The sequence below is a fragment of the Mirounga angustirostris genome, unplaced genomic scaffold, assembly GCF_029215605.1.
Source record: "Mirounga angustirostris isolate CCGP_5_RB_7025 unplaced genomic scaffold, mMirAng1.0.hap1 SCAF_5, whole genome shotgun sequence".
NCBI lineage: Eukaryota > Metazoa > Chordata > Mammalia > Carnivora > Phocidae > Mirounga > Mirounga angustirostris.
In genome coordinates this window covers 118,659,126-118,684,586 of record NW_026991713.1, presented here as the reverse complement: position 1 = coordinate 118,684,586, position 25,461 = coordinate 118,659,126, and the positions used below count along the sequence as shown (strand labels likewise).

The following is a 25,461-nucleotide window of genomic DNA, read 5'->3' as shown; positions in this document are numbered from 1 at the left end:
GAACCCCTGGATTCCTTTCAGAGACCTGAAAAGTGGTATCAGTAGGTGTCAAAAAGACTATTTTCTCCCTGTCAGTTATTCTACATTAAGGGGCCAATTAGTCATTGAAGAAAGGAAGCTCTTCTTTCTGTTGTAATCTACAAATAAAAGACAGTGTGGTAACAAAGTAGATTAGTAACATTTCAATATTTTCAATTTGAAAATGAATATAGTTCACATTTTATTAGCGCTGAATAAAGAGGCCACCAAAATGAAAATAATTAGAAACATTAAAAACAAGAAAATTTCCTGAATCCATTAAAAAAGCAGTATGAATAGAAAAATTTGAAATTGATCACACAAAATCATTAAAATAGAGTATCAGTAGAGAACAGGATTCTATACAGACTTAAGATGAAGGACTGTATCTGATAAACCTGTACACAGTCTCAGGCACAAAGCGAAGAACCACCTTACAGAAATCACTTAACGTTCTTCTTCAGCAGCACTGACAGCACACAATGGGGAAACTGCAGGTCTCTACAAGCAGGAAATGTTTTCCTCACAAAAGCTGAAGCTTTCCTATTCCCATTAACTTCCTTACATATATGCATACCCAGAACCAAGAGCAAAAGTTCTGGGCTGATCGCACATCTTAAAATAATCGACTATAATGAAGAATTAGATTCATAAAAAGAATCAGAGATTCATGTGTCCGTCTGTAACTCTAAAGACACCAACCTATCCTTTTATTCTTTTTTTGGCACATGGTTCTTCCAGGAGGTTTCACAAAACCCGGCTTGCTTGGTTTTCAGGGGCGGCCGGGGCGCCGGGGCCAGGGCCCAGCCTTGGAGCTCTCTGTGCTTCCTTCCCTTTCCGCCGCCTCCCCTCTTGCCAGGCCGCTGGGCCCACAGCAAGTCCCCTTCACAGGCTCACGTAACACATACTGAGCCGACACCTGAGCACTCAGTTAACAAAACCTCCTACATCTAAAAATGTTGACAAACTGCTTGGCAATGTCCTAATTCCTTAGATGAGACGTGCATTTCTCCGTAAACAACAATAACGGAATGTACGGCTTCGATTTAGAAATGTCAACAATGCATCAAGGTGCACTGCCGTGTACCGAGTGCGACAATGCACTCGGAGAAAGTGGAACCACAGGAGAGCCACCGAATGCAGCGCAACCACTGAAAACCGACCGTGTTGCCACGACACCCTGCTGCCTCTCCGCTACCTGCGTCCAGTCTTTCTTTAGCAACACTTTCACATCAAGTGAATAACAAAGGCTCAACTGACTGAGCTACCCAGGCATCCCCGAACTGAAATATTTTAAAACAAAATTTTGGAAGATTTTCATTTCTCCCTTTGTGCAAGAGAGTGATACAAGACTGAAGGATTTCCTTTCAAGAGAACTTTTCTTCAAAGAGCACAACTACAGAAAAAAGGAGAGAAAACCTAACATTTGCTGAAGGCACTACAAATACTATGACTGCCAGATGCTTTTATGTACCTTACCTCGTTCTGTCCTCATAACAACATGGCAAGAAACATCAACCCCATGTTACAGATGACAAAACTGAGCTTGGAAGGAGTAACTTGTCCAAGGCAAAGGAAGGGTTAAAATTTGAAACTGCCGGGGTCCAACGCTAACCTGAGTACCGAGCTCTTCCCCAGCCACCTTTCCCGCAGCCTGGCTGGATCACACTCCTGTCTGCCTTTGCCCTTGTCGCCTTACCTCCCGAATACCAGAACGGTCTCCTTGGACCTCACAGGTAATAAACCTGGAGTGCCTTTCCAGATACCACCGCTTTTTTCTTCTCTTCGAAATAGGAAAAGCCCCAGATTTCTTCTTATTCCCTCATTCCTTCTCCTCCTCTCAGGATTACTGATTTCCGTTCCGGCATCATGTGTTTCGTTATATATGGATCCTTGTACAAGAAGAGTGGGGGCGGTTTTCCCCCCAGTTTTTATAAAACCTCTTGTTACTGAATGTTTAAAATTTTACTCCCTTTTTTTTCTCATAAAACCTAAGTCTTTAAGTATCACTTGTGTAAAAGAGAAATACTGTAATACTTAAAATCAGTCATTACTTATAGATGCCCTACCTGATTCCACAAACGCTGAGGTGGCTCATCCGTTACATTTCCAATGTTTTCAGTTGGGAGCTCCTGACAGAAAGGGAAACCTGCTCTCAGCAAATGTTGGACCGACAGGGCTTCAGTAAGTGACTCTCAAGAACACACTTCAGGGCAGAGCAACTTCTCAAATATGAGCTTTCTTAACAACATTTCTAATAATTAGCAAACAGGAAGAGTTGCAGAAAGCATCTTTGGACTAGAGTCAAGACTACATTCCTTGTCACTGCCAATCTGGACCATGTATCAGAACCCTGTCAGTGTCTTGGACAATAGAAAATAGTCCAAAATCTATACCTGATTCTTTGAGGAAAAGTGTAGGTAGAATATGCTTCTAAATAAACATATTATGGAAGCTGTTTTTAGTTTCTCCTATCATGAGGGTAGCTGCTTGTTATCTCCTTACCCTAAACATTATCTTCCCTGCTCTATAGCTCAGAATCTGGGGACTTTGACTGAATATTACAGTAGAATGCTTCTGAGAAACACCCGGGTCCTGCCTATGACCTTCCCCTCGACAGAGGTGGCCCTTTTTTATAAAGTCAGATTCTCCTTTTACTTACTAACATATGGTGTTCACTACCTACATACCAAGGTACTAATTCTACAGCATGTGAATCTTTGTTCAGTCAACAATGCAAAAAACACATCCTTTAGGCAATTAATAATCACCTCGATTCATCACCAAGCCAGACTGGAAAAATTGATTCTTGAAGTAATCATTTATTCAAGGTATATCTTGGAAAACGCCAGATTAGGTGAAGGCCATATACCGGGGCTGTATCATTCTGAGTCCCCAACCCTGGGTCGCATTTTTGCCCGTCACTTTCAGGGAATTCAGTAATAGTTATGCATATCCAATCATTTTAATCCTCTCTTACTCTGTTGGGGCCATTCATTTTGTTGTTTATTGCCCTCTACAGCAAATTTCCCTCAGAACCAGGGAGTGAAAATGAAACCAGTGTTTGTCCTCCCATGAGACAAAGATAGTTCTGTCACAGCTTTGTCACGGCTACTAAAAAAATTCAAGTTCAAATGTCAACGTCCTTAACCAGGACCATGTACAATGTTATGGTAAATATATATTTCCAACTTCTTCTTTACAATTTGATTTTTTACCTTGTTTGTTGTTTTATTTAATGTATGCTTTCCTGGTTAAGTCTCAAAGACTTTTGGAGAGTAGATGGGTTATGAGGATTTCATCTTCATCACTAAAAAGAGAGAGATTCTGTATTGCATCTTGATTCACTTAGAAGGCTACTTCTCAGGAAATGAGGCTCTACTTATGAGTATTCTTCACATTTCAGTAATACCTAAATGAAGCATGTGTCTATGATAAAAAGGAAGAAAAAAGAAAAAGAAAGATGATTCCAAGGCCATATGGTTGGGAAGCAAAAGAACAGAACAGAGAGATTTGAGAAGGAAATACGTCTTTATGAAGTCAGTTATCAATAGATCTCCACTAGTCTGTCTGGGTAGCTGTGGGTCATCCACACACTATCCAGAGATAAAGTGAATTGAACAGACGAGCCTGGTGCTGGGTAGGGAAATGTGATTCTAGTCCTAACTGAAGATGATCTCTTTCTCTATGTCTGTTTTCTCATGAATAACATGAAGGAAGTGGGGGTGGGAGGGTGGGGATCAAAAGTAGCATCTGGTTCTACCCAGATTTTATGATTTTTTGGGATGGAATCTAAGAAATGAAGAGAACCTGATGAAAAGGTGCAAATTTGGAGTCACTCCATCACATGCATACTGCTTGTAGAATCTCCTAAGGGGAGAGAGGAAGAGTGAGCAAGACAATCTGCTGGGTTTAGGAAGAAACTCTCAGAATGTCTATTTATAGTTATTTTTATCTTTGAAGGAAATGAATGCAGCTATATCAACACCAGCACCCTCGTCTGGATTCTTGTCTGGATTCACATGTCAGATGGTCCCCTGTCATCCATTCCGTTTATTTATGGTAGGATGTCATCTATGTGGTATAAAAAACAAAACCTGTAAGTAATGAGGAGGAAGTGACCACAAAAATATTTTGCACCGATACAGAGGTGTTCTAGTTATCTCATGGCAAAATACATAAAAAGAATTGTCTTAAGGATGATTACATATTCTTCTTTTATGTAAATATAATCTGTTCTAAATTTACTGACCTATTCCACAATCACTAGTAGCTGCCAGTAATGCGCTACCTTGCAGGTTTTTTTAAATGAACTTTACTTAGTTCCTTCAAGATAAAGATGAGGTTCTAAAATGTTCAAAAAATAACTGCTTTTTGGAAAGAAACTCATACTATGGAGACAGAAATTTAAGAAGAGGGGTGCTTTTGTATTTACAGAGAACTTAGAAATAGTTTTATAATCTATTTTAAAATTCTTGATGAATGTAAAAAGTTTACTTCAACCCTCCACCATACCTACTAATATAAACTGAAACATGTTTTTTGAGAACTTAATGATATCAAGGAAAAAAGGAAATTTACCAGACAAATTTTAACCAAAAGTTCTGTATTCGTTTGAAAACGAGATTTGCTAGTCAATAAACTTAGCCAAAAATGCACTTCATCCATTTGGATCAATATATCTTTGTAAGGTAACTTTTTTTTTTTTTTAGCTATTATAAGTTTTCAAACCAAATAACAAAATGAGTTGAATGTAGAACCAGACTTGCAAATCACCAAGTGTTCACAAAGATTTTTAAAAACTATGACACAAATTCATCCACACAGCCTTCATTTAAAAACACACATTCAATATATTAATAACATTCTTAACAAGAACAAGATTTTAGCTGTTAATATTTACTTTATCTTTAATGCAGCTTTAAAACTTCTTTATATTCTAGGGGCGCATGGGTGGTTCAGTCGGTTAAGTGTCCAACTCTTGATTTCGGCTCAGGTCCTGATCTCAGGGTCATGGGATCAAGCCCTGTGTGGGGCTCTGCGCTGGGAGTGGGGCCTGCTTAAGATTCTCTCTCTCTCGGGCGCCTGGGTGGCTCAGTCATTAAGCGTCTGCCTTTGGCTCAGGTCATGATCCCAGGGTCCTGGGATCGAGTCCCGCATCGGGCTCCCTGCTCGGCAGGAGGCCTGCTTCTCCCTCTCCCATTCCCCCTACTTGTGTTACTGCTCTCGCTATCTCTCTGTCAAATAAATAAATAAAATCTTTAAAAAAAAAAAGATTCTCTCTCTTTCTCTCTCCCTCTGCCCCTTCCCATAGCACTCTGTCTTAAAAAAAAAAAAAAAAAAAAAAAGTCTTTGTACTCTAAAACAAACAAAATAATGTAGTAGTACAACATGAAATGTGTTAAGGATTTATATATTGAGAAAATATGCTCAAATTTTTTCACTAATGGGATGCACAATAAAAACGTGGATACCTATAGGAAAATTAGTGGTAATCACTCCAGTTTATCTCTGTTTTTCTCAAGCTCATAAAAAGTAACAACTTTCAGAATCATTTGACACTTAATAGTTTCTCCCAATACAATCGATAATGCTTTATAATCAAAGGACTTCCTGGGACAGCTACCCAAAGGAAAAAAAAAATCCATTATATCAAGCAAATATATCTACTTCACAAGAATGTACAAGTTTTTTCCGCCTATCCAAATTCAATATGTAAGAGATTTTTTCCCACCCACCACACCTGAGAACATGTCTTGTTCTAATTGTAAAAGTACTGTATGCTCAATATTTTTTAAAAATCAAACTATAAAAAGGTGTAAGTAGAATGTAAAAAATCACCTATCATTCCCTCCCCTCCTCCTTCCCTTTTATTACATTAAGACATGTAATATTTTAAAATACTGGCTATGTCCTCATTCAACCTATCAGTTGCCCACAGCAGTTACACTGACCTCCATAAACCTGTTTAATAGCTACAATGTATTTCAATATACAGATACATCATATTTCATTTAACCCAAACATCACACTACTAGATACTTATATTATTTCCAATTTATTATAAGAAAACATCCATGTTTTGGTTTTGCTTTTTAAGGCAACAGGATAAAAGGGTCTCTCCTCAGTTGGTGTACCCAATAGTTATAAGTGAATGTTTCTAGCTCAACTAGGACTATTCCACATGCCATCAGAACAGTCTTTTCTTCTTAAAATAACCAAACTGAAATGAATTCTTAAATGGTTTCTTGTTTTAGAGGTTCAGAAATGGGAATACGTTTGTTGTGAAATAGTATTTGGCCACTCTGGTTAAGTGGAAAACAACTAATTCCATTCCAAATATTACTCTGTACTGAAGCTTTTTTGAACTCTTGCAGAAATTTCTCACATAAGGAAACAAAGTACTTTCTTAAAGAAAGAAAGCATAAAAGATTTATATTCGTAATTCTAAAAAGTTCTTATTTTGAAATTAATGAAAAAGTGCATTTAGTTTATTAATACTGAAAAGTCATACTGGCTACGTTCTGACTCAACACCCTTCCCAAAGCCTATTCAGAATGGTCTGTGACTTTTAAACAGGAATTAAGGAGACTTCTTTAACAAGATGCAATATTTTCTGCTTTTCGTGTCAGTTAATATTTTAAAATAATAATAGAATAGGAATAATTCTCTATTAAGTAATCATCCAAGTTAAATATATATTACCATCTTTTTTATAAAAGGCCCTTAATCTTCTACTTAATTCAAGCTTTAAAAAATAAAAATCAATTAAGGTTCAATTTTAAAAGAAATGTATTATCTAGGGGCTAATTTTAAAGCCTGCATCCATCTGAAATAGTCAGTAATTTAGGCCTCCTGAAAATTGGCAACTGTAGTTACCACTGTCACAATAAAATACATCCACACAAAGTGGAAATAACAGTTTATCTGGATGACTATGGTTTATAAGCATGACCTTTCCTTTCTTTCTAAGAGAGCTCTGCATTTGTCCCTTCAATTTTCTTCAGTGTTCTCAAGAATTCTTTCTCTTCAGCAAAAAAGATGTTACTTTTTAGATTATGGAAAGAGTTAAATGTTAAAATAGGTAATTTTCTTCTTCTTCTTCTTTTTTTTTTTTTTAAAGTTATCTCTACCCCCATTGTGGGGCTCAAACTCAGGACCCTGAAATCAAGAGTGGCATGCTCTTCCAACTGAGCCAGCCATGTGCCCCACGAATTTTATTCATGAAAATACACAATATACTTGTTCACTTCTGTTCAAAGGAAAAATTACATTGCTTTCTCCTTTTGGAATATGAGTTATCTAAGAAAGGAGCTGGGCACTCATAGTTACCTGGCGAAGCTTCAACCTCCCCTACCTGGCCTTGCCAGGCTGCAAGATGTTTGTAAAGTCAGCAGAGGTGACTGACATATTTACATCAGATAATGCTGAGCAGAGGGGACAGCACGCAGAATGGAGCTCCAAGCCATGGACAGGACTACCAAGGGGTGAGAACACTCAGCCTTTATAAAACAAACACATACATGCTAATTATGGACTCCAGTGGGTGTGTTGCATTACATCTTCGGAACAGTGTTATCTGACTCATCCACTGGTCAAGTCTCCTGTTGTAACCAACTACAGATTCCTAGTATTCTATTTGAAGACTTTTATCTGCCCATAAATGCTATCGGGTTGGGAATAATAAAAGCTAAGTAGAGTATGGCCAGTTGAGTTGAGTCGAACACAAACAGCTTCTGGGATCCAAGTACTCTGCCTGAAAAGTCACCAGCTTCCAAATGACCACCTCCTGTCCTACTATTATCTCGACCCCCAATTTCCAGACCCTGGACTTATAGGAAAGCACATAGTTGGTCTTGCGATTTTTGTTTTTCAAAAAGGGAATTACCAAGGCTTCTGTTTCAGAGAACCTGAGGATTCTAAACCTGAATGAAGAACAAGATTGTGATGAATGACTCAGTGAAAACAGCTCTCCATAGAGGACAGACAGCACGCGTGACGGCCGCTCCTCCATCCCCCAATATGGACGCCCCCACACTGCACATATGTTCAACTGCCTAAAATGCCTATAAACAGAGCTTTAAATGGGGTAAAAGCATCCTTTAAAAATATATTTAAAAAGCATATCTTTTTATTCCCATCTTTGCTGTACAATTTAGGAATACTCAAACAGGAGATGTGATAAAGAAGCTCTCACCCACATTGCTGGGATTACAAACTAGTGTGGCCCTTTTTGAAAGCAGTTTGGCAACATGTACCAAGAGCCTTAACATATTCATACCCTCTGACCAAGTAATTCCTCAAAAGGTGAATTTGTTCTAAGGAAACCAACCAAAAAAGGAAAACGTTTTATATGAGATGTTGACTACAGCATTATTTATGGTAGCAAAAAAAATGGAACCAATGTATAGACTATTAAAACTTTATTAGATTATTAGGCAGTCATTAAAAATTATCATTGTGAGGAATACATAATGATATGAGGAAATATATAGACAGTATAATCTCAATGAGATTTAAAAAAAGATTGAAGGGGCGCCTGGGTGGCTCAGTCGGTTGAATGTCTGCCTTCAGCTCAGGTCATGATCTCAGGGTCCTGGGATCGAGCCCCACATCAGGCTCCCTGCTCAGCAGGAAGCCTGCCTCTCCCTCTCCCACTCTGCCTGCTTGTGTTCCCTCTCTCGCTGTCAAATAAATAAATAAAATCTTTAAAAAGTAAATAAATAAAAAAATTTAAAAAGACTGAAAAATACACATCAAAATATTGACACTGATTGCCTCTGAATAGAATGATTAGGGTAACTCTTTACTATATTTATCTCTATTTTTCAAGTTTTCCATACACAGTACATACCATATATATATTATTATATAAAATAAGTATAGGGGGAGAAAGATAGATCTCCCTCTGTACTTATTAGAACTTAAATTCCACTGACATCATGAATGTCTCTAGTTCACCTAAATAAACATAAGAAAGAAGTTTCATATAACACAAAATAAAAATGTTCACTATTGGCTGTTACTGGACAAATCTTCATTGGCATGTTTTAAATATATAAGTATCTGATGGCAAAACTGCAAGAGAAAAGTGAGGGAGACAAAAGGATACACTAGCTTCTCTTAACCTATTTTTTTTTCCTACTTAAACTTAAATTTGTTCCTGTCCTCCTACTTTGGCTCCATGTGCCAAAAAAAGTAAGTGCCTTATGGGTTTATCATAATTGTTTCTGAACAGTTCTTTCTATGCCAAAGCATTTGAACTTTTCATCTGTGTGCAGACAAAATCTAATTTATGAATGGGTTGTGTTCCAAACATTCATTTGTAAGTTGGCTGTTTGTTTCTATGAGGAAACTTTTCCAAGTCCTCATGTTATAGTAAAAGCCTGAGGTCTTGGTTCTACGAGGGAGGGGTCCATTGAAAAGAAAGTGTCTTCTCAGGTTTGTGGGCAGAGAAGAGAGCTAGAGCAAATTTTCAAAAAGGTAAAGTTGATCAGCAGCACATTGAGACAGGCAATCTTGGACCAGGGAAGCTCAAGGAGTTAGGGCAGACTCATGAAAGACATACAAACACACGAGATGCCTGCGAGTGGGAGAGACTGGGACACAGCAACATGGCCAGGTAGGAGGATCACTAAGGAAATCTAAGAGGACCATAAAGGAATTAAGTTTCTGCTGATTTAGATGTGTCTTCAAACTTTTTAAGACTATAGATGACTCAGTCAGCGAGGCTTCCATCACATTTATGCCTGGTTATCCCCGGAAGCAGAACAACACAATGACAATGACAGGGTGTGTGTTTGGGAACAGGGGAATTCCAGCCTGGGCATACAGCTATGGTCAATACAAATGTTTCTATTATAATGTGATAGGTGTTTCTGAAAAACTAAGTTCTGTATACACACCAAAAACACATTGTAGGCAGACCACTCAAAACCTACAGAATTCTGTCACCAGAACGCTTAAAAAATAAAATGCTGGGGCGCCTGCGTGGCTCAGTTGGTTAAGCGTCTGCCTTCGGCTCAGGTCATGATCCCAGGGTCCTGGGATTGAGCCCCGTGTCAGGCTCCCTGCTCAGCCAGGAGTCTGTTTCTCCCTCTCCTTTTGACCTTCCCCACTCGTGCTCTCTCTCACTTGTTCTCTCTCAAATAAATAAAATCTTTAAAAAAATAAATAAATAAAATGCTAAAAATAGACGTGAGTCTTCAAAATTGTTTCATTCCAATTAAATACAGAATGGACTTTATCTTTAAAAATACAATCGTGAAGCTCACCGATGGAAAGAATATAAGGAACGACTGGGCTTCCAAGTTATAAAGATCAGGAAAAAAATGCACACAGATTGGAGAGAACCACAAAATCATGACTTCTAAGACTGAAGCACCTGGCCCCCTGAGTCCAGAGGAAGAACAAGGATGAAATGAGCAAGGTGCCCAGTCCTGCTGTGTCCTACCTGGACAGCTACCTCTGGCTGTTTGTTAGCGGACTCTGAATCTAGCTGCTGTTCCCAGACTGCAGCGACGCTCAAGGAAAATTGTGTATGTACCAATGTCCACGTCATATGACATCATTCCCTATTTATTCATTTTGTGTCAACTACTTCACATTATAGAAACACGCATGTCGCAGAAAAGACAGTGTGATTATGCATCTTCCAAAGCAGATTCAAATCCGTAAGGGAACTTAATAAATCCCATTTTCTTCTCTTTTGTCCAGCCTAAACACCACCTGAACGCTTCCTCAAGGATGCCAACATGTAGGAATTTGACATGAGAAATTCTGGATGCATGACCCGAGAAAAGCAGGGCAAAACAGGGCAGCTGCTAGCACCCGGGGCCCCTCTGTGCCCATCACAAAATGAGCTTCCTCCGTGCAGGCAAATCACAGAAAGGGTGCATGTCTCTGGCTAGTGCAGCCCCCCCCCCGCCACAATGTGCAGGCCACGATGTGATTTCAGCCCACACGTGCCCCAGGCATCCAGGCGCTTCGGGGCAGGCTGCGTGGTACGCCACGCCCCAGGGGTCATTGGCGGGTTGTAACACAGATTACCTTCCTCAAAGTGCAGGCTGAGGAAACATAAACAAAGCATGTTTATTACAACTACAAATAACACTAAGCTCTAGACTTCAGGGTGCCGAGCTACTTGCAGATACGATTCTAATCCTCAATAACCAAGCCTAAAGAAATTAATCCGAACAGAAATAATGTCAATAGAATTATGTGCAAAAGAATGGGAAACGAATAAAACCAGAAAAACAGAAGATGGGAAGTGTAATAGCACCTGAAAAAAAAAAGGTTCAGCAGTTCCCTAAAACTGACACAGACCCTTTCTGCTTTTGCATATGCTACTCAACAACCCTGCCCTAGAACCTGTTTCCTCCAGTCTCTTCACCAGATTAACTACAATTCATTCTTCAAGATCCAGTCCAAACAACATGAACTCCCCCTGGGGCAGTTTATCACTCCTTTATTGTGTGTGATGTCTGTGCTTATAAAAGTTGGGAGGAGGGGTGCTACTCAAGAGGATTCCAAGGGTTGACACCTGTCACTGACCCTCCACTCAAGTGCCACGGGCAACCAAGCCCACATGGCAGGAGGCCCTGCTCCTGTGGCCACAGCCGGCTGGATCTGATGGCCACCAACTCTCTTTTGTCTCTCCTCCTTTCTATCACTCTTAACAAATCTGAAATGAGGATGCAGAGTGGCTAATTGCCACCATCATGGTCCTGGATCTGGGGGCAAGTAAGCTTAGAAGCTGTGTGGGGTCTACTTGCACAAAGCAGCCAAGAAAAGCCAACACGCCCAGAGAAAAGATTTGTGAAAAGTGATGCAAAGATCAGAAAGACAGTGAGGAAAGAGCCACTCTGGGTCCGAGGCTATGTGAGGCTCAGGTGAGGGTCCTGCCTTTCTGCTCCAAGGGTGACCCAATAACCCTCCCTGTTTTTCCTTCAGCTGATCAGACTTCCATGACTGTCATTTACCACCAAATAAACCTTGAATGAGGCACCAATTTGCCACCTTGTTTACATAATTACATGCCTATCTTCCCTGGAAGACTATGAACTCCCTATAAGCAAAAACTGTCTTTTTCATACATCTTTCTCTAAGGCCTTATTAGAGAAAATACCAAAATATGCACACCAATGACAGGCTTGGTAGTAGAACTTTATTAGATATGAAAATGACATTTTATTACAAAATAAAGTACGAGTTAAAGCCGGACCAAAAGCCACATCTCAAGATTCTAGTCACATTCGGGACATCGAATGCTGAGTTATCGATCAAATGCTGGATTGGCCTATAAATTGAAACATTTGTGAAAACTTCAAAATTGGGGGCCACCTGGGTGGCTCAGTCGTTAAGCATCTGCCGTCGGCTCAGGTCATGATCCCAGGGTCCTGGGATCGAGCCCCACATCAGGCTCTCTGCTCCACGGGGGACCTGCTTCTCCCTCTCCCACTCCCCCTGCTTGTGTTCCCTCTCTCGCTGTGTCTCTCTCTGTCAAATAAATAAATAAAATCTTTAAAAAAAAAAAAGAAAACTTCAAAACTGGAAATATCATTTCCATTTATTAGTTATAAAAGTGCAGCTAATACAGACTCTTTTTGGCTAACAGCCCAAAAAATAATAACGTAACGGAGCAGGAATGGTTAAGAACTATTTAGGCGGGCGCCTGGGTGGCTCAGTTGGTTAAGCGACTGCCTTCGGCTCAGGTCATGATCCTGGAGTCCCTGGATCGAGTCCCACATTGGGCTCCCTGCTCGGCAGGGAGCCTGCTTCTCCCTCTGACCCTCCCCCCTCTCATGTGCTGTCTCTCTCATTCTCTCTGTCTCAAATAAATAAATAAAATCTTTAAAAAAAAAAAAAAAAAAGAACTATTTAGGCAACCAAGCCAGAAAACCCGGAGCTGTCCTCCACTACCCAATCCCTTGAGTGGCCACAAAATCCAGCTGATTTTACTTCCAGAACATCCCTTGGGCACACCCTTTGTCTTTACTGCCACTCCCTGAGGACGGCCATGTCTCCGGGACAGTCTTTCCTCCGATGGCACCAAGTCCCTGACTGAGTGATCCAGCTCCAGGACCACCACAGGCTCCACCCTGTCTCTCCCTCGCTTACAGCCTGCCATCCCATCTCTTGGGAAACTCTGATGCTGATCTCCATTTACACTGAGTATAACTAGGTTACGTAGACCAACTCTGTGGCTGGAAACTAAACATCCTGAATAAAATATTCTGTAAACATCTTAAAGGCATCAAAGCACCGAGGAGGCAATAGTTAGAGTGCCAAAGGCGAAGTGAGAGCTGGATGCAGGAGTAGTTAGCTTAGTCGGAGAAGCCACTTTGGCCCTCAGGGCTCTGATGGTCTCAAGGGATGAGACCAACAGAAGTCAGAGGCTAGAGCTGACCCAAGGTGGGGGGTCTAATAGGAAACCCTTTCTCCATGAACTTAGAATCCAAAAGGGTCACACCCTCAGAGTAAGTACAAGCCAAAAATAAACCCATTCCATCCCCCCACCAGGGGACTGCAGTCCAAATTTATATCACTAAGAGATTCAAAAAATTCCAGGCTATGAGTTTAGTTCAAAATGGCCTTGGTCTGTAGCACCCCTAGCCACCCCTTTGCCAGATGACAAAGACAAACAATCCTCTCTAGAGGGACACACTTTCGCCCTAAGACTCAGAGATTCCTCCCCCAAGTAGTTGTCCAAGGGAAAGAAGCAGCTCATAGTCAACAATAACCAAGCAAATATGGGAAGGAGGCACCATGACTACTAACCAGCAGAAATATAACACAGTGGAACAATACGCACAGAGATTCAGGATGTTGGCATTAGCATCATTTTTACGTCAGTTACAGATTCTTAAATTTAATTTATGGCAAACTTCTGACACTAGAATTCTTCGAGGCATACCCAAAGTCATTAAAAGACCAAAGTACAGGGAATAAACCAGAAATAACACTGCAGTGCACTCTTCTTCAATAATGTCTCAGACAGTTTAGAAATGCATTCACAGTCTTCACACAATTCACTTGGTGGCCCTTCAACACTGTGACAGTCTACCTAAGAAGGGGTTTACTTGCTGAACCTCCTCTGCACTGTGCCCAAGGCAAAGTTCTTGCATGCTGCTGTAAACAAAGCCCTTTCTCTGGCATCAGCTTGCGGTTACCCCACACCTCTTATCACCGACGTGCAGCAAGTTCCCCCACTCTCTAACGCACTGCCCAACCCGCTCAGCAAAATGCTCTAAATTCCATGCTCAATCATAGCAAAAATGAATTTTACACATATGTGGATGAAAATTTAATGTGGAAAGACTCACAGTACACCAGCTGAACACTAATGGCCTACAGTTTACAGACTCCAGCTTCAGCCAGTCCTTTGATAATATTTATTGGGGCGCCTACTACATACCAGCACTGCTCTAGGTGCGGGGACACAGCTATAAAGAAGACAGGCTCAGCTGCTGTTGAATTTAACATCCTAGTCAGGGGAAATAAATAATAAACATGTAGACAACTCAGTTTCCGATGGTGTGAAGTGTCCCAGAGGAAACAAGAGTAACATGAGTGGAGGGTGACTTAAGAGGCAGTCAGAGAGACCATCCGAGAAGACAACCCTTTAGCTGAGAGACTAAAATGACAGCCATCCAAAGACATGAAGGAAGAACATTCCAAAGAGGAAAGTAAATGGAGCAGCTCTGTAGCGGTCCGGAGCTTGGCTTGTTTAAGGAACAGAGAAAGCCCAGTGTGGCTGGAACGAAGAACTCATGAAAACAGTGGGAAAGGATGAAGGCAATGAAGGAAGCAGGGGCCAGGCCAGGAAGACCTTGCAAGCCACAGAGAAGAGCCTGGGGTTTGTTCACAATGCAACAGGAAGCCTCTGGAAGGTTTTCACCGAAGACGTGATGTGACAGGAAGATCATTCTGGTACCACTGTAGAGAATTTGGATGGAACCAGGGCAAGGGTGAATACAGGCAGACCTGCAGACTACGACAGTGTTCTGGAGAAAGGGAATTTATATTGGAAAGAGAGAAATATGCAGAAATATGCAGGACTCAGAAAAGGCAGTAGTGATAATGAGAGAGGAAGCAAGGCTGGCGCCAAGGTTTTTGGCTTGAGCAGTCAGGAGATGGTAGCCCATTTATGGACGGGGAAGAAACTGGCCTAGGGCCTGCAGCAGGTGGGGTAGCAGGACAGGAGGAGATGGAGAGCCCTGTTTGGGTCACGTCTGAGATGCTTATTGGGTTTGTGAGGGAAGAGATCTGATAGGAAACTGAATACGGAGCCCAGCAGGGAACTCAGAGCTGAAGATAAAAATTTCTCAGTCATCAGCATGAAATGAAAGATCGTGTAGATAAAATATGCCTAGTTATGTAAGAAGACCCCGGAAAGAGTCCTGGGGCATTCTAACTTTTAGAGACTGGGTAAAGGAGGAGGAACCTCGTAAGGTCCCTATGAAGGAAAGCAGGTGAGGCAGAAGGAAAACAAGAGAAGACATGAAAAAGGGGACCCCTGGATTCAAAAACATGAGCATCGCTCGTGCTGTGTGCCCGGAGCAGGCAGGATGAAAGCTAGGCTGCCGCTGGTTCGGGGAGAGTGGCAGGGGAGGGAGCCAGCAGCTGCAGACGGACAGCAGGAGGCGGGTGCAGTAGACAAGGCTTTTCAGCTTCTGCTATAAAAAGGAGCGGAGAAGCAGAGTGGACACTAAAGTGAGGATGTAACGTCAAAGGAGACTTTGGTTATTGGGGCTGTTTATTTTGTTTTTAAGGTGGGAGGTCCCGGCGCAGGGAGCGCTGTCCAGTAGACGGTGCTGCAGGGATGGCAACGTCTACACCTGCGCTGTCCAGCTCAGGAGCTACTACCCACGGGTGGCTTTTGGGCACTCGATATGAGAAACGGAACCTTACGATTTAGTTTTAATTCAAGGAAGTGTCAATAGCCACATGTGACTGGTGGCTTCCAAACTGGACAGTGTGGCCCTCCAGCATGTCTGTGGGCTCATGGATTCAGCGGTCCAAAATTTAGCAGCCTGCGTGGTGGGAAGAATGGAAGTTAGTGGCTTCTGTTTTCTAAAGCATTAAAGGTTACCAGCTGGAAGAGGGCATAGGGACAAAACACTAGAGGGAGGTTTAAGGAGAAAGAAAAGGTAAGAAATGGTTTCAAAGAGCATATAATATGATTTATGGTAAATTTTAAAGTGGCCCTCACTGGAACTGTTGTTAAGTTTTTCACTGGCAAACATCAGCTACTGGGCCTTTTAAAATCTGACCTCCAACCACCTCTTCTACCATCTCCTAAACATTTCCCATCATCTACCTCTGTGGTTTTCAATCTTCTTGGTAGCAGAAACTTTGCCCCTTGTACATATTTGCCCTTGTATTTACACAGTATATATTCAGTGCCCTCAATCAAAAAATTTTAAAAAGATGACGAGGAGGACAAAAACAAGCTGTTCTGGATGAAGCTGAGGTCGGGGCTCAATTCCCCCCACCAGCTCAGCCCCCTCCCACCAGCTCAGCCCCCCTTTACCAGCCCGAGGTACCTCCAAGGAACCCCAGGGTTTGAAACCAAGGATTTACCCTAGCCAGTGCTTCTCAAACTGGCATGAGCTCACAACCCACCTGTCTTACTACAGTGCACATTCTGTCCCAGAGGGTCTGCAGAGAGAGGCCCATGATTCTGCATTTCTCACAGGCACCTGGCTGATGGCTAAGACCACTATTCTGTAGATTACACTCTCGATGAGTGGCAAGGCCCTAGGCCACAGTCATAATACCAGACCACTCACCATGGCTCCGCTCCATCTGCTTTCTTTTATCAGTTTGTTCCCTTGGCCACATATACTTTTCCCTGCCTTCTCCAGAGGGGAGATTCTACCCCATCTTCAAGGCCCTCTCAAATGTCAGCTCCTCTTGAACTCTTCTCCAAGAGTTCTGGGCACAAGTAATCATGATACAGTCCCTGCCCCCATCTCCTATCACTTTCCCCTTTCCCACACTGTTCCAGCCACACAGTCTTCCCCGCAGTTTCCTAAACATGCCGAGCCACCACCAGCTCAGGGCCTTTGCACTAGCTATTCCTTCTACCTAAAATGCCCTGCCCCCCAGATATCCTCATGCCCTTCATCTCTTTCATCCTTCTCCCAGATATTCCAACCCTTCATCTCCTTCATCCTTCAGGTTTATACACTGACCACCCTGTGTAATACCCTCCACCCCAGCATTCCTGACACCATTATTTATACATAATGTCTGCGTCTATGTCTGTCTCCCCTGCAGTTATGAGCAATTTCAGGGCAGGGTCCACAATATATTCATTTTGCATCCCAAGAGTCTTGTACAGTGCCTCTGAAAGAAAGAAAGAAAGAAAGAAAGAAAGAAAGAAAGAAAGAAAGAAGAAAGAAAGAAAGAAAGAAAGAAAGAAAGAAAGAAAGAAAGAGTAAAATAAGCAATCAATAATCAATAGCTAACATAATGTACAACAAATGAATCTGAATCAAATTTGTGACACCTCAAACAACCCGATCTGTAGTGGAAGCACTAAAGATACAAGAAAGCACATTATAACGAAATAGATATAGAAATTAAAGCAAGGGCACAAAGATAATTCTAAAAGGATTAATTCACAACTCCAAGATGCACAAGGATGCAACTGCAGTGGTGACTTTATATCTATGAACAATGTTAATGTAACAATTAATTTAACATGCACTCTAATAATTGTTCATGTTTTCTCATTTAAAACATTTTTTTAAAACGTACTAATGACTGCTAACATTTACTAAGAACTTATCATGTGCCATCAACTCTTTAGGTATCTTACAAGTACCAACTCATTTAATTCACATAGCAAACCTCTGTACTAGGTACTATTATTATTTCTTTTTATAAAGAAGGAACTGAGAGAGTGCTCAAATGACTGTCAAAGTCACACAGCCAACCAAACAGTGTGGCACCAGAGTCCAAGCTCTTAACCATGGCCGAGAGGTGAAAAACTATGAAGACTTACTTTGAATGTAAAGGCTTATCTTTAGGTAGGTTACTGTCTTCAAACTCCCTACAACATTTTTCATTAATAAATTATATATATGTGCTCTCTTCCTACATGTTTTGAATATATGCAATGATTTTCTTTCTATAAAGGAGAAACTGCTTTAAACACATATAAATAGCTAATACTCCATACTAATAGCTTATACAATGTCAAAGTATAGCTTTTAAGACTAAGGAAAGGAAAGGGAAGAATAGACTAAGGAAAGAACAGAAATGAATAACTCCGAGGCTGGCCCAGGCAGCCGAGTTCAATGGTTGAGGGTACAGGTCTGAATCCCACCACCTACTAGCACTGTGTGCTCAACAGTATTACATTCATCTATGCACATTCCTACTATGTATCATTCTTCCTGGCTATTGCGTGCTCTGCCCCATTTCTCACCCCACACCACTCCCACCTTATTCTTTCAAGAGTTCTCAATTAGGTTCCACACCTCCCAAGTGGTCCATGGACAGAATTCAGGGGATCCATGAACTTGGTAGGATGCAGCTTTATGTATTTTCATTTATTCATTCAAAAGCATTATTCTAAGAAGGGGACCACAGCCTTCACTGGACTGCCATTGGGGTACATGGCACAAAAAGGAAATGTGGATAAAAGTAGATACAGGGAAATAAGCTAGGAGGTATTTTTAACATTTCAAGAAAGGTAACAAATCTGGTTAGGTGGGTAGAGGTTAGAATGGAAAGTGATGGCGGTGAGGAAAATACCTTGGTATCCGTAAATAAAATGGCATGTTCCACCTTCCTTCTTCTTCTAACCTTCTCGAAAGAGATACTGCCTCTACCTCCATTCATTTGTCCGTTAAATCTTTAAGTTTGCACACACACATGTGTGTGCACACATACTAATCAGCCACTGTCTCCAACAGTACATCCCTGAACATCATGATCTCTGAAGCATTAATCTGCTGGCCTTCTTGCAGAGTTCTGTCTTGCTTCCTGTTTCTTCTTCTTCCATCCTTCCCTCAAAGCCAATTGTTCCCCTCAGAGACCTACTTTACTTAGCCCCTTGGCTTCCACTGCCAACCCATTCTCCATCTCAGTCCTAACCTTGCTCCTGAGCTGTAATTCCACCTTCCAGCACCCCCCCTGCCCCCAGGCACTGTCCCTAGAATATCCATTCACCATCACCTGCAGTTCAACACTTAATGTATTTAAGTAAACTCCACGCCCAATGTGGGGCTTGAACTCACGACCCTGAGATTAAGAGTCGCATGCTCTACCAACTGAGCCAGCCAGAAAAATTTTTTTAACCTTTTTCAATACACAATTCTTTCTCCTAACTCTACCATGGAGTCACCATTCTCCCAAGGAGATTCATCACATGCAGTCAGGGGACAAATCCTAAATATTTCTCTTTATTTTTAGCAGTATAGCCTTACTACTCAACATGTATCCCAAGGACCAGCCACGTCATCACTTACGAGCACAATAAATGCAGTCTTGGGAACCAACCCCCGTAGACCTGCTAAGTCAGAATCTGCATTTTTTGAAGTGTTCCCAAGTGATTCATACACACATTAAATTTTGAGAAGCACTTCTCTGGTGCTTATGAATATGCTAACAGCCTAACTGCATCTGAATTTGAACATTTTTTGGTATCAATTACTAACTCCCTATTATGTGCTAATTACAGTTCTAGACTTTAAATACATTATCTTACTTAACCCTCAGAATAATCCTGTGACAGAATCATCATTGTTTCTATTTTAAGAATGAGTAAATTGAGGCTCAAGTGGATAAATCATCTGTTCAACGAGTCCATAATTGATGGAGGCAGGATTTGAACCTAATCTGTCTGACCACAAACCTTTTTGCCAAATTGCACTAATTCCCTTAAATTCCAAAATTTGTATTTCAAAGGGTATGTTGGCCGAATTAATTACTCTGCTTGAGTGCATTTTCTACTCAACTTAAGGTAGATTTTGTTTATTACAATTCCTGCTGAAAATCTTTCTAAAGGCAGAGCAGACGATCCTGGTTTAGAAAGAGAAATCAGTGCCTCGCCATGGGCATCATTCTCAACACTCAAGTTCAGTCTAAGGTATTTGCGAAATGGAGAAGAAAATGTATTCTTTTCTCAGGATCTAATCCGAAGTTTGAAGGGGCATAAAACTGTTTCCTCAATAATAGACGTTGTGTGTCTGCCTGGCATTCTTCTTTGCTCTAAAGGGAAGAAATAAAAATAGTGTGAGACTGAGGAGCCTGGGTGTCTAAAAGTCAGTTAAACATCCAATTCTTGATTTCGGCTCAGGTCTTGATCTCAGGGTCATTAGTTCAAGCCCTGCGTTGGAGCCTACTTAAAAACAAAAACAAAAACAGTGTGAGACTGGTTCTTGAATGAATGGTTATTTGGGCTCCATTCCATAAGTTTCATCTAATGTCTAGCTAATTACTATTTTAATTTAATTGCCTCATTATATCCTATTCAGTCAATATTTCACAGTCACTCATTTCATTTTTTCCTTCTTTCATTTTTTTCAATGCCCAAATAAATATAAACCCACAAACCTAAAAGACGTCACTATTTCTCCGATATAGTATTTACCTACTTCAAGTGTCAGGCCTTGTGGAGAATATAACAAAAGCTACGGATGCTTTCCCCAGAAAACCGCATATTTGCCCAAACACACAAACATGGCACCCAGACACCAAGATAAACACCCCAGCTCTACCACGAGGACAGATACCTGCCTGATACGGCCTGTTCAGGCCCTCTCCATTTTTAGGGGAACTGTTCCAAAAGACAAGAGCAGCTTCCACCTTTTCTTAACTGCTTAGCCCAGGGGGATGCCAGGCCAGTCAGAATCCCTCCATGGGATTTTTATAACTGAACCGGAAACAGAAAGTCCCTTTGGGGGGGCGGGGGGCAGAAGTTACAAAGTGTGAAACTCAGGAACCATTAGTTCCCTGCCCTGTGGAGGAAACCAGTCAGCTATGAGCACGAATAAAGCCAAAATGGACAGAAAAGTCCCAACAGCACCCAAGCACCTGGTTCCAATTATTGCTGAACCCAACCCTATTCCTGTTCTCTTGGTTTAGTTACTAATCGGTCCTTGCACTGGGACAGACCTCCAAAACCCTCCTAACATGTAAAGTTTTTGGCTAAGCTCATGCACATTTCTATAGCTTGCCACAAAAGGACTTTAACATTAATACTGACTCCTTCTAAATACTGTATTTGTTTTCAACAAGTTTTATGTCCTTTAAATTTTTTCTATACAGAGGAATTCCTTTAGATATTTAATTAGGTCTTTAAATACTAATTTTCAAAAGGCTCACATTTCACTCTCCATAAAAATCTTTTAGGATATCTCTTTAAAACAAGTCTTGGCTTCTCTACATGTTCCACACACTATTAAAATATAATTTTAGGGAGCTAACTGCCTGATCATTTTTAGTTTAATTCCAAATGCAACAAGACAAAATTGCCTCCTTAAGTCGTCTTTTTTCCTTTATGTATTCAATTATATTCCCTGCTTAAAATACTTAAAATAAAAATTGGCAGGGATCCATTCACTGATGGGTATTTTAAGTTAGAAAGCAGTAACATATCAAATTCACCACACAAAGTCAGGCTTATTCTTGTCATTGAGAATTACCACCACAGTGGACTTGGAAATTTCCACCTTAATTGCAAATTTTTACATTTCAATCAAATAGACTTTGACTTCATAGACCGCAGTGCAGTCCAACTCCAATCAATCCAACAAACTCTCAGTTCACACCTCTCTTAACAATCACCACAGATTTCTTCCCTCTAGCCACAGCCTTGAAAATTCCCTGTTGCTGCATTTTCAAAGTTACAACAGTAATGCCACTTTTGTTCTATACTATTAACTACTGCTAGTCTACAGATCCTAACATAATGCTATGAACCCAGGAGACTGTAAAAATAGTTGAGTCTTGAAGCTAGAAAAATACTTGGAAATCATCCACTCCAGTCACCTTACTTTCACAGATGCAAACATCGATGCAAAAACTCATTAGTTATCATGCCCAAGGTCAGCAGAATTAGAGAAAAAATTGGAACACGTGTACAATGAGCATTTTACCAGAGTATGTAGGTTCCCAATCCCCATATAAGATGCCTCCATAATAAAATAAATATGAAGTTTCCCTTTAGTACTACAAATGTATAGTTATTGCTAAATATCCGTAAGACAAATTCAAATGAATTACAAAAGCATGAAATTGCTATATTCATCATAAATCTTTTCCCATTAATCCTGGTGACATTAAAAACATAGGAGAAAGACTGATTTAAATGATCTGCTCCTCCTCTGCTATGCTTTCTCAAATGTCCCTATCATATACAACAGTAAGCTTGCTCTTTCTTAATAATGCTGACGTAGTTTATTCTCATATTATACTGTAGACTTTGGTCATATTTAGTCAAGTTCATATAAAAATGTTTATCTACTATTAGACTTTGTTAACTTAAATGAAATCAACCAGAAATACATAGCATCTTGGTGCTTAGATTTCATAGTTATATACACTTTTTTCCCAGAAATAAAGAAAACAGACATTTTGAGAAAGAACACTGTGAAATAGACCATTCTTATGTCAATTAAGCCCTCAAAATAAAGATATTTGGACGAAAATATGGGCATTTTTAGTCATCTTTTGCACAGTGACTGGTACTGTCTATGTGCCTACTACATACTGATTGAAAGAATAACATAGTTACATTACATACTATGATAACTTGACTCCTCCGGATGACTATACTTAGAATTGCTAACTTTTCTTGAAAGCAAAAGAAAATAACATAAAATGTACCATCTACAAATCATACATCACTTTTATAAGCCTTAAGTAGTTTTGAAAGTCCCAATTAGCAAGAAACGCTAAAACAAATGTGGCAATTCCTAAATATAAGGTAACAACATAAGTGGTTACAATAAAATATGCATAATTACAAGATTTTGTAAAGTAAACTGGAATGCAGACTAATTCCCAGAAAGCACATTCTTTTTCAGCAGCATATTGTTGGCACTAATACTTTACTACATTAAACCCTCATACACAAACTCACCTGACCAAAACACCAGAGCTCCAAAGAAGATAAAAGCACCAATACATACAGAACAATATTAATATTTTTTAAAAAGCAACTAACATAAATAGTTTAAAAAGCTTAATAGGATTAGATGTAACTCTAAATTGTAGATTTATAATACAGGAAAAATTCCATTTTACTCACTACAATGAAACTTTGGAGACTTTTGGTGCATTAACATATGCGGTTGTAAAAGCTCACACTCACAATTGCTAAAGAAGTTATCAGGAAGTTAAAATGAACTTCAATGGATTAGGCATTCGTTTTCTTAAACACAACTCATTTTCTTAACTCTCTTAAACTTCATGCAAACACAATCAATCCTGATATGCTGCTTCACTTTTTCCCCAGCTCAGCCTGGGAAAGGAAAACACAAATACGATGCTTTTGAGCCATTTTAAACAACCTCCTTAAATTGAGAATGGTTTTCTGTCATTTCTCTTATGCTGAAAAGGGCACACAGACATCCACAGAAATCAAAAGTACGGAAAGCAAGCTTACACTTTCCCTCACATGCTAACTGACTGCAGTGGGTAAGATCATGGTCAAAATTCACAGGCTCATTTAAACTTTCATGGCTCAGCCAACAGCTCCTATCATGTTTCCTGATCCTAAGGAGATTAAAACTGCAGGAGTTTCTCGCAGGAAGATCAGCAGGAGGCTATTTCAGACCCTCAAACCGCAGTCCGCATAGCCCGCAGCGGCGCATCTTCCACCACCTCTGGCTGTGTGTTAAGCTAACCTTTCGGAGCGTTCTCCTCCAGCCTTTTAAACAAACCCCCAAAACGGGTGCGGCCAACTCGAGACGGCTTTCTGTCCGCGCCCGCCGAGACCCCCTCCTGCTGTCATCCCCAGGCCGCCTTTCCGCAGCCGGCGACTTCGGCCTGGCTCCCCAAGGTGGGGGAGGAGGTGTAGGGAGGAAGACTCCCCGCCAAGCAGCTCTTCAGCCCGCACAGCGGCAGGGCAATGCGGGAGAGGAGCAGAGGCAGATGCTAAACACCAGTGCCATATTTACACGAGCTTTTTCTTTGCCAAAAAGATTCCTTGTGTCCAATAATATCGCCTTTAAAGGAAAAAAAATGGACCGAAGCACTAAAGCCGCTGACCACATCTCCGGATCTCCAGTATTCTCACCCCTCTTCCCCCGAGGGGAGGCTCCAGACGCTCCTAGCCTCGCACAGGTACACCTGCCAGCCAGCGGAGGACCCGACCGCCCCCGCCACCCCCTGCCATAAGGGAGCGATCTCCAAGACTCAGACCCCAGCAGCCCCCCGCCTGGGATGACAGCCCAGGCGGAGCCGTGCCCCGCACAAACTTCCCAGTTGCCCGGCTGCGAGGACCGGCCGGTCGACGGACGAATTGGGGGACGGGGGGCGACACTGGTCCCTGCCGCAGGGCTCAACTGCAGATGGGACCCCTCGTCCTGCATCCGGCCCTACGTCCAAAGGGGGTCCAAGTGGCGCCCGGGGGACCCGGAGAGGCGGGCGCGCGCCGCGGGGATGGGGGCACCGAGGCGCCGCCGCGGGCGGACAACCCCGGAGAGCGAGCAGCCGGAGGGCCGGGTCCCCGCTCGGGCTCCCCGCCCCGCAGCAGCTGCAGCAGAAGGAGGAGGGGAGCGAGGAGGAAGAGGAGGAGGAGGAGGAAAGGGACTGAGCGCCGCAGCCCGAGCCCTTACCGAGTGGTTTACCCCCCACATCAGGACGCTGAGCAGCGGATCGCTGGCCCGAAAGAGCTTCACTTTCTGCGCTACGAAATGCTTCTTCTTGGTCTTGGTCTTGCTCGCCAAGACGGAGGACCCCAGGTTGCCGGGGGTCGCCATGGCCGCCGCCTCTGTCCCCTCCACCGCCGCGCTCCCGAGGCCGGGGACCCGCCCTCTCTACACGCCGGCCGGGGGAGGCAGCCGCATCCCCCCGGCGGCGGCCCCGGCGCGCCGTGCCCGCTCCGCCCGCTTTGCCCGCTCGGCCCAGCAGAGGAGGGAGGCTGCGCTCGGCTCGCGCCCCGGCCCGGATCCCGCGCCCGCCGCGGCTCCGCGCTCAGCCCGCGGCTGGACCAGGCGCGCCGCTAGCGGCTTCCGCGTTGGGCGCCGGCGTCATGACGCAGGGGGCGGGCGGGTAGCAGTTGCGGCGCCGCCAGGCGGGGCGCGGCCGCGGGACCGTTGAGCTGCAGCCTCGCGCTCGGGCTCCGGCTCCCGCTCCGCGGTGGTCCGGCCGCCCTCAGCGTGCGGGCGAACACAAGGCGCCCGCTCCCGGCCCGCTGAAGAGCGCGCGGGGAGCGGGAGGACTCCCGCAGGTCAACCCCTCTGCTCCCCAGGAGAAGGG

The 25,461-nt window shown here is 42.4% G+C and overlaps 1 protein-coding gene across 2 annotated transcripts in view; it reads right to left on the bottom strand.

Moving 5' to 3' along the window:
• PIP4K2A (phosphatidylinositol-5-phosphate 4-kinase type 2 alpha) overlaps positions 1 to 25,202 on the bottom strand; it is a 172,623-nt gene extending 147,421 nt beyond the window's left edge. Inside the window, exon 1 of one of the 2 annotated variants that reach the window (XM_064591975.1) lies at positions 24,819 to 25,202. In XM_064591975.1, coding sequence (XP_064448045.1) covers positions 24,819 to 24,962 — 144 coding nt within the window. In that variant the 5' untranslated portion in view covers positions 24,963 to 25,202. The remainder of the gene's footprint in view (positions 1 to 24,818) is intronic. The other variant, XM_045874294.3, reaches the window with a different exon arrangement.
• Positions 25,203 to 25,461: the final 259 nt, after the last annotated feature.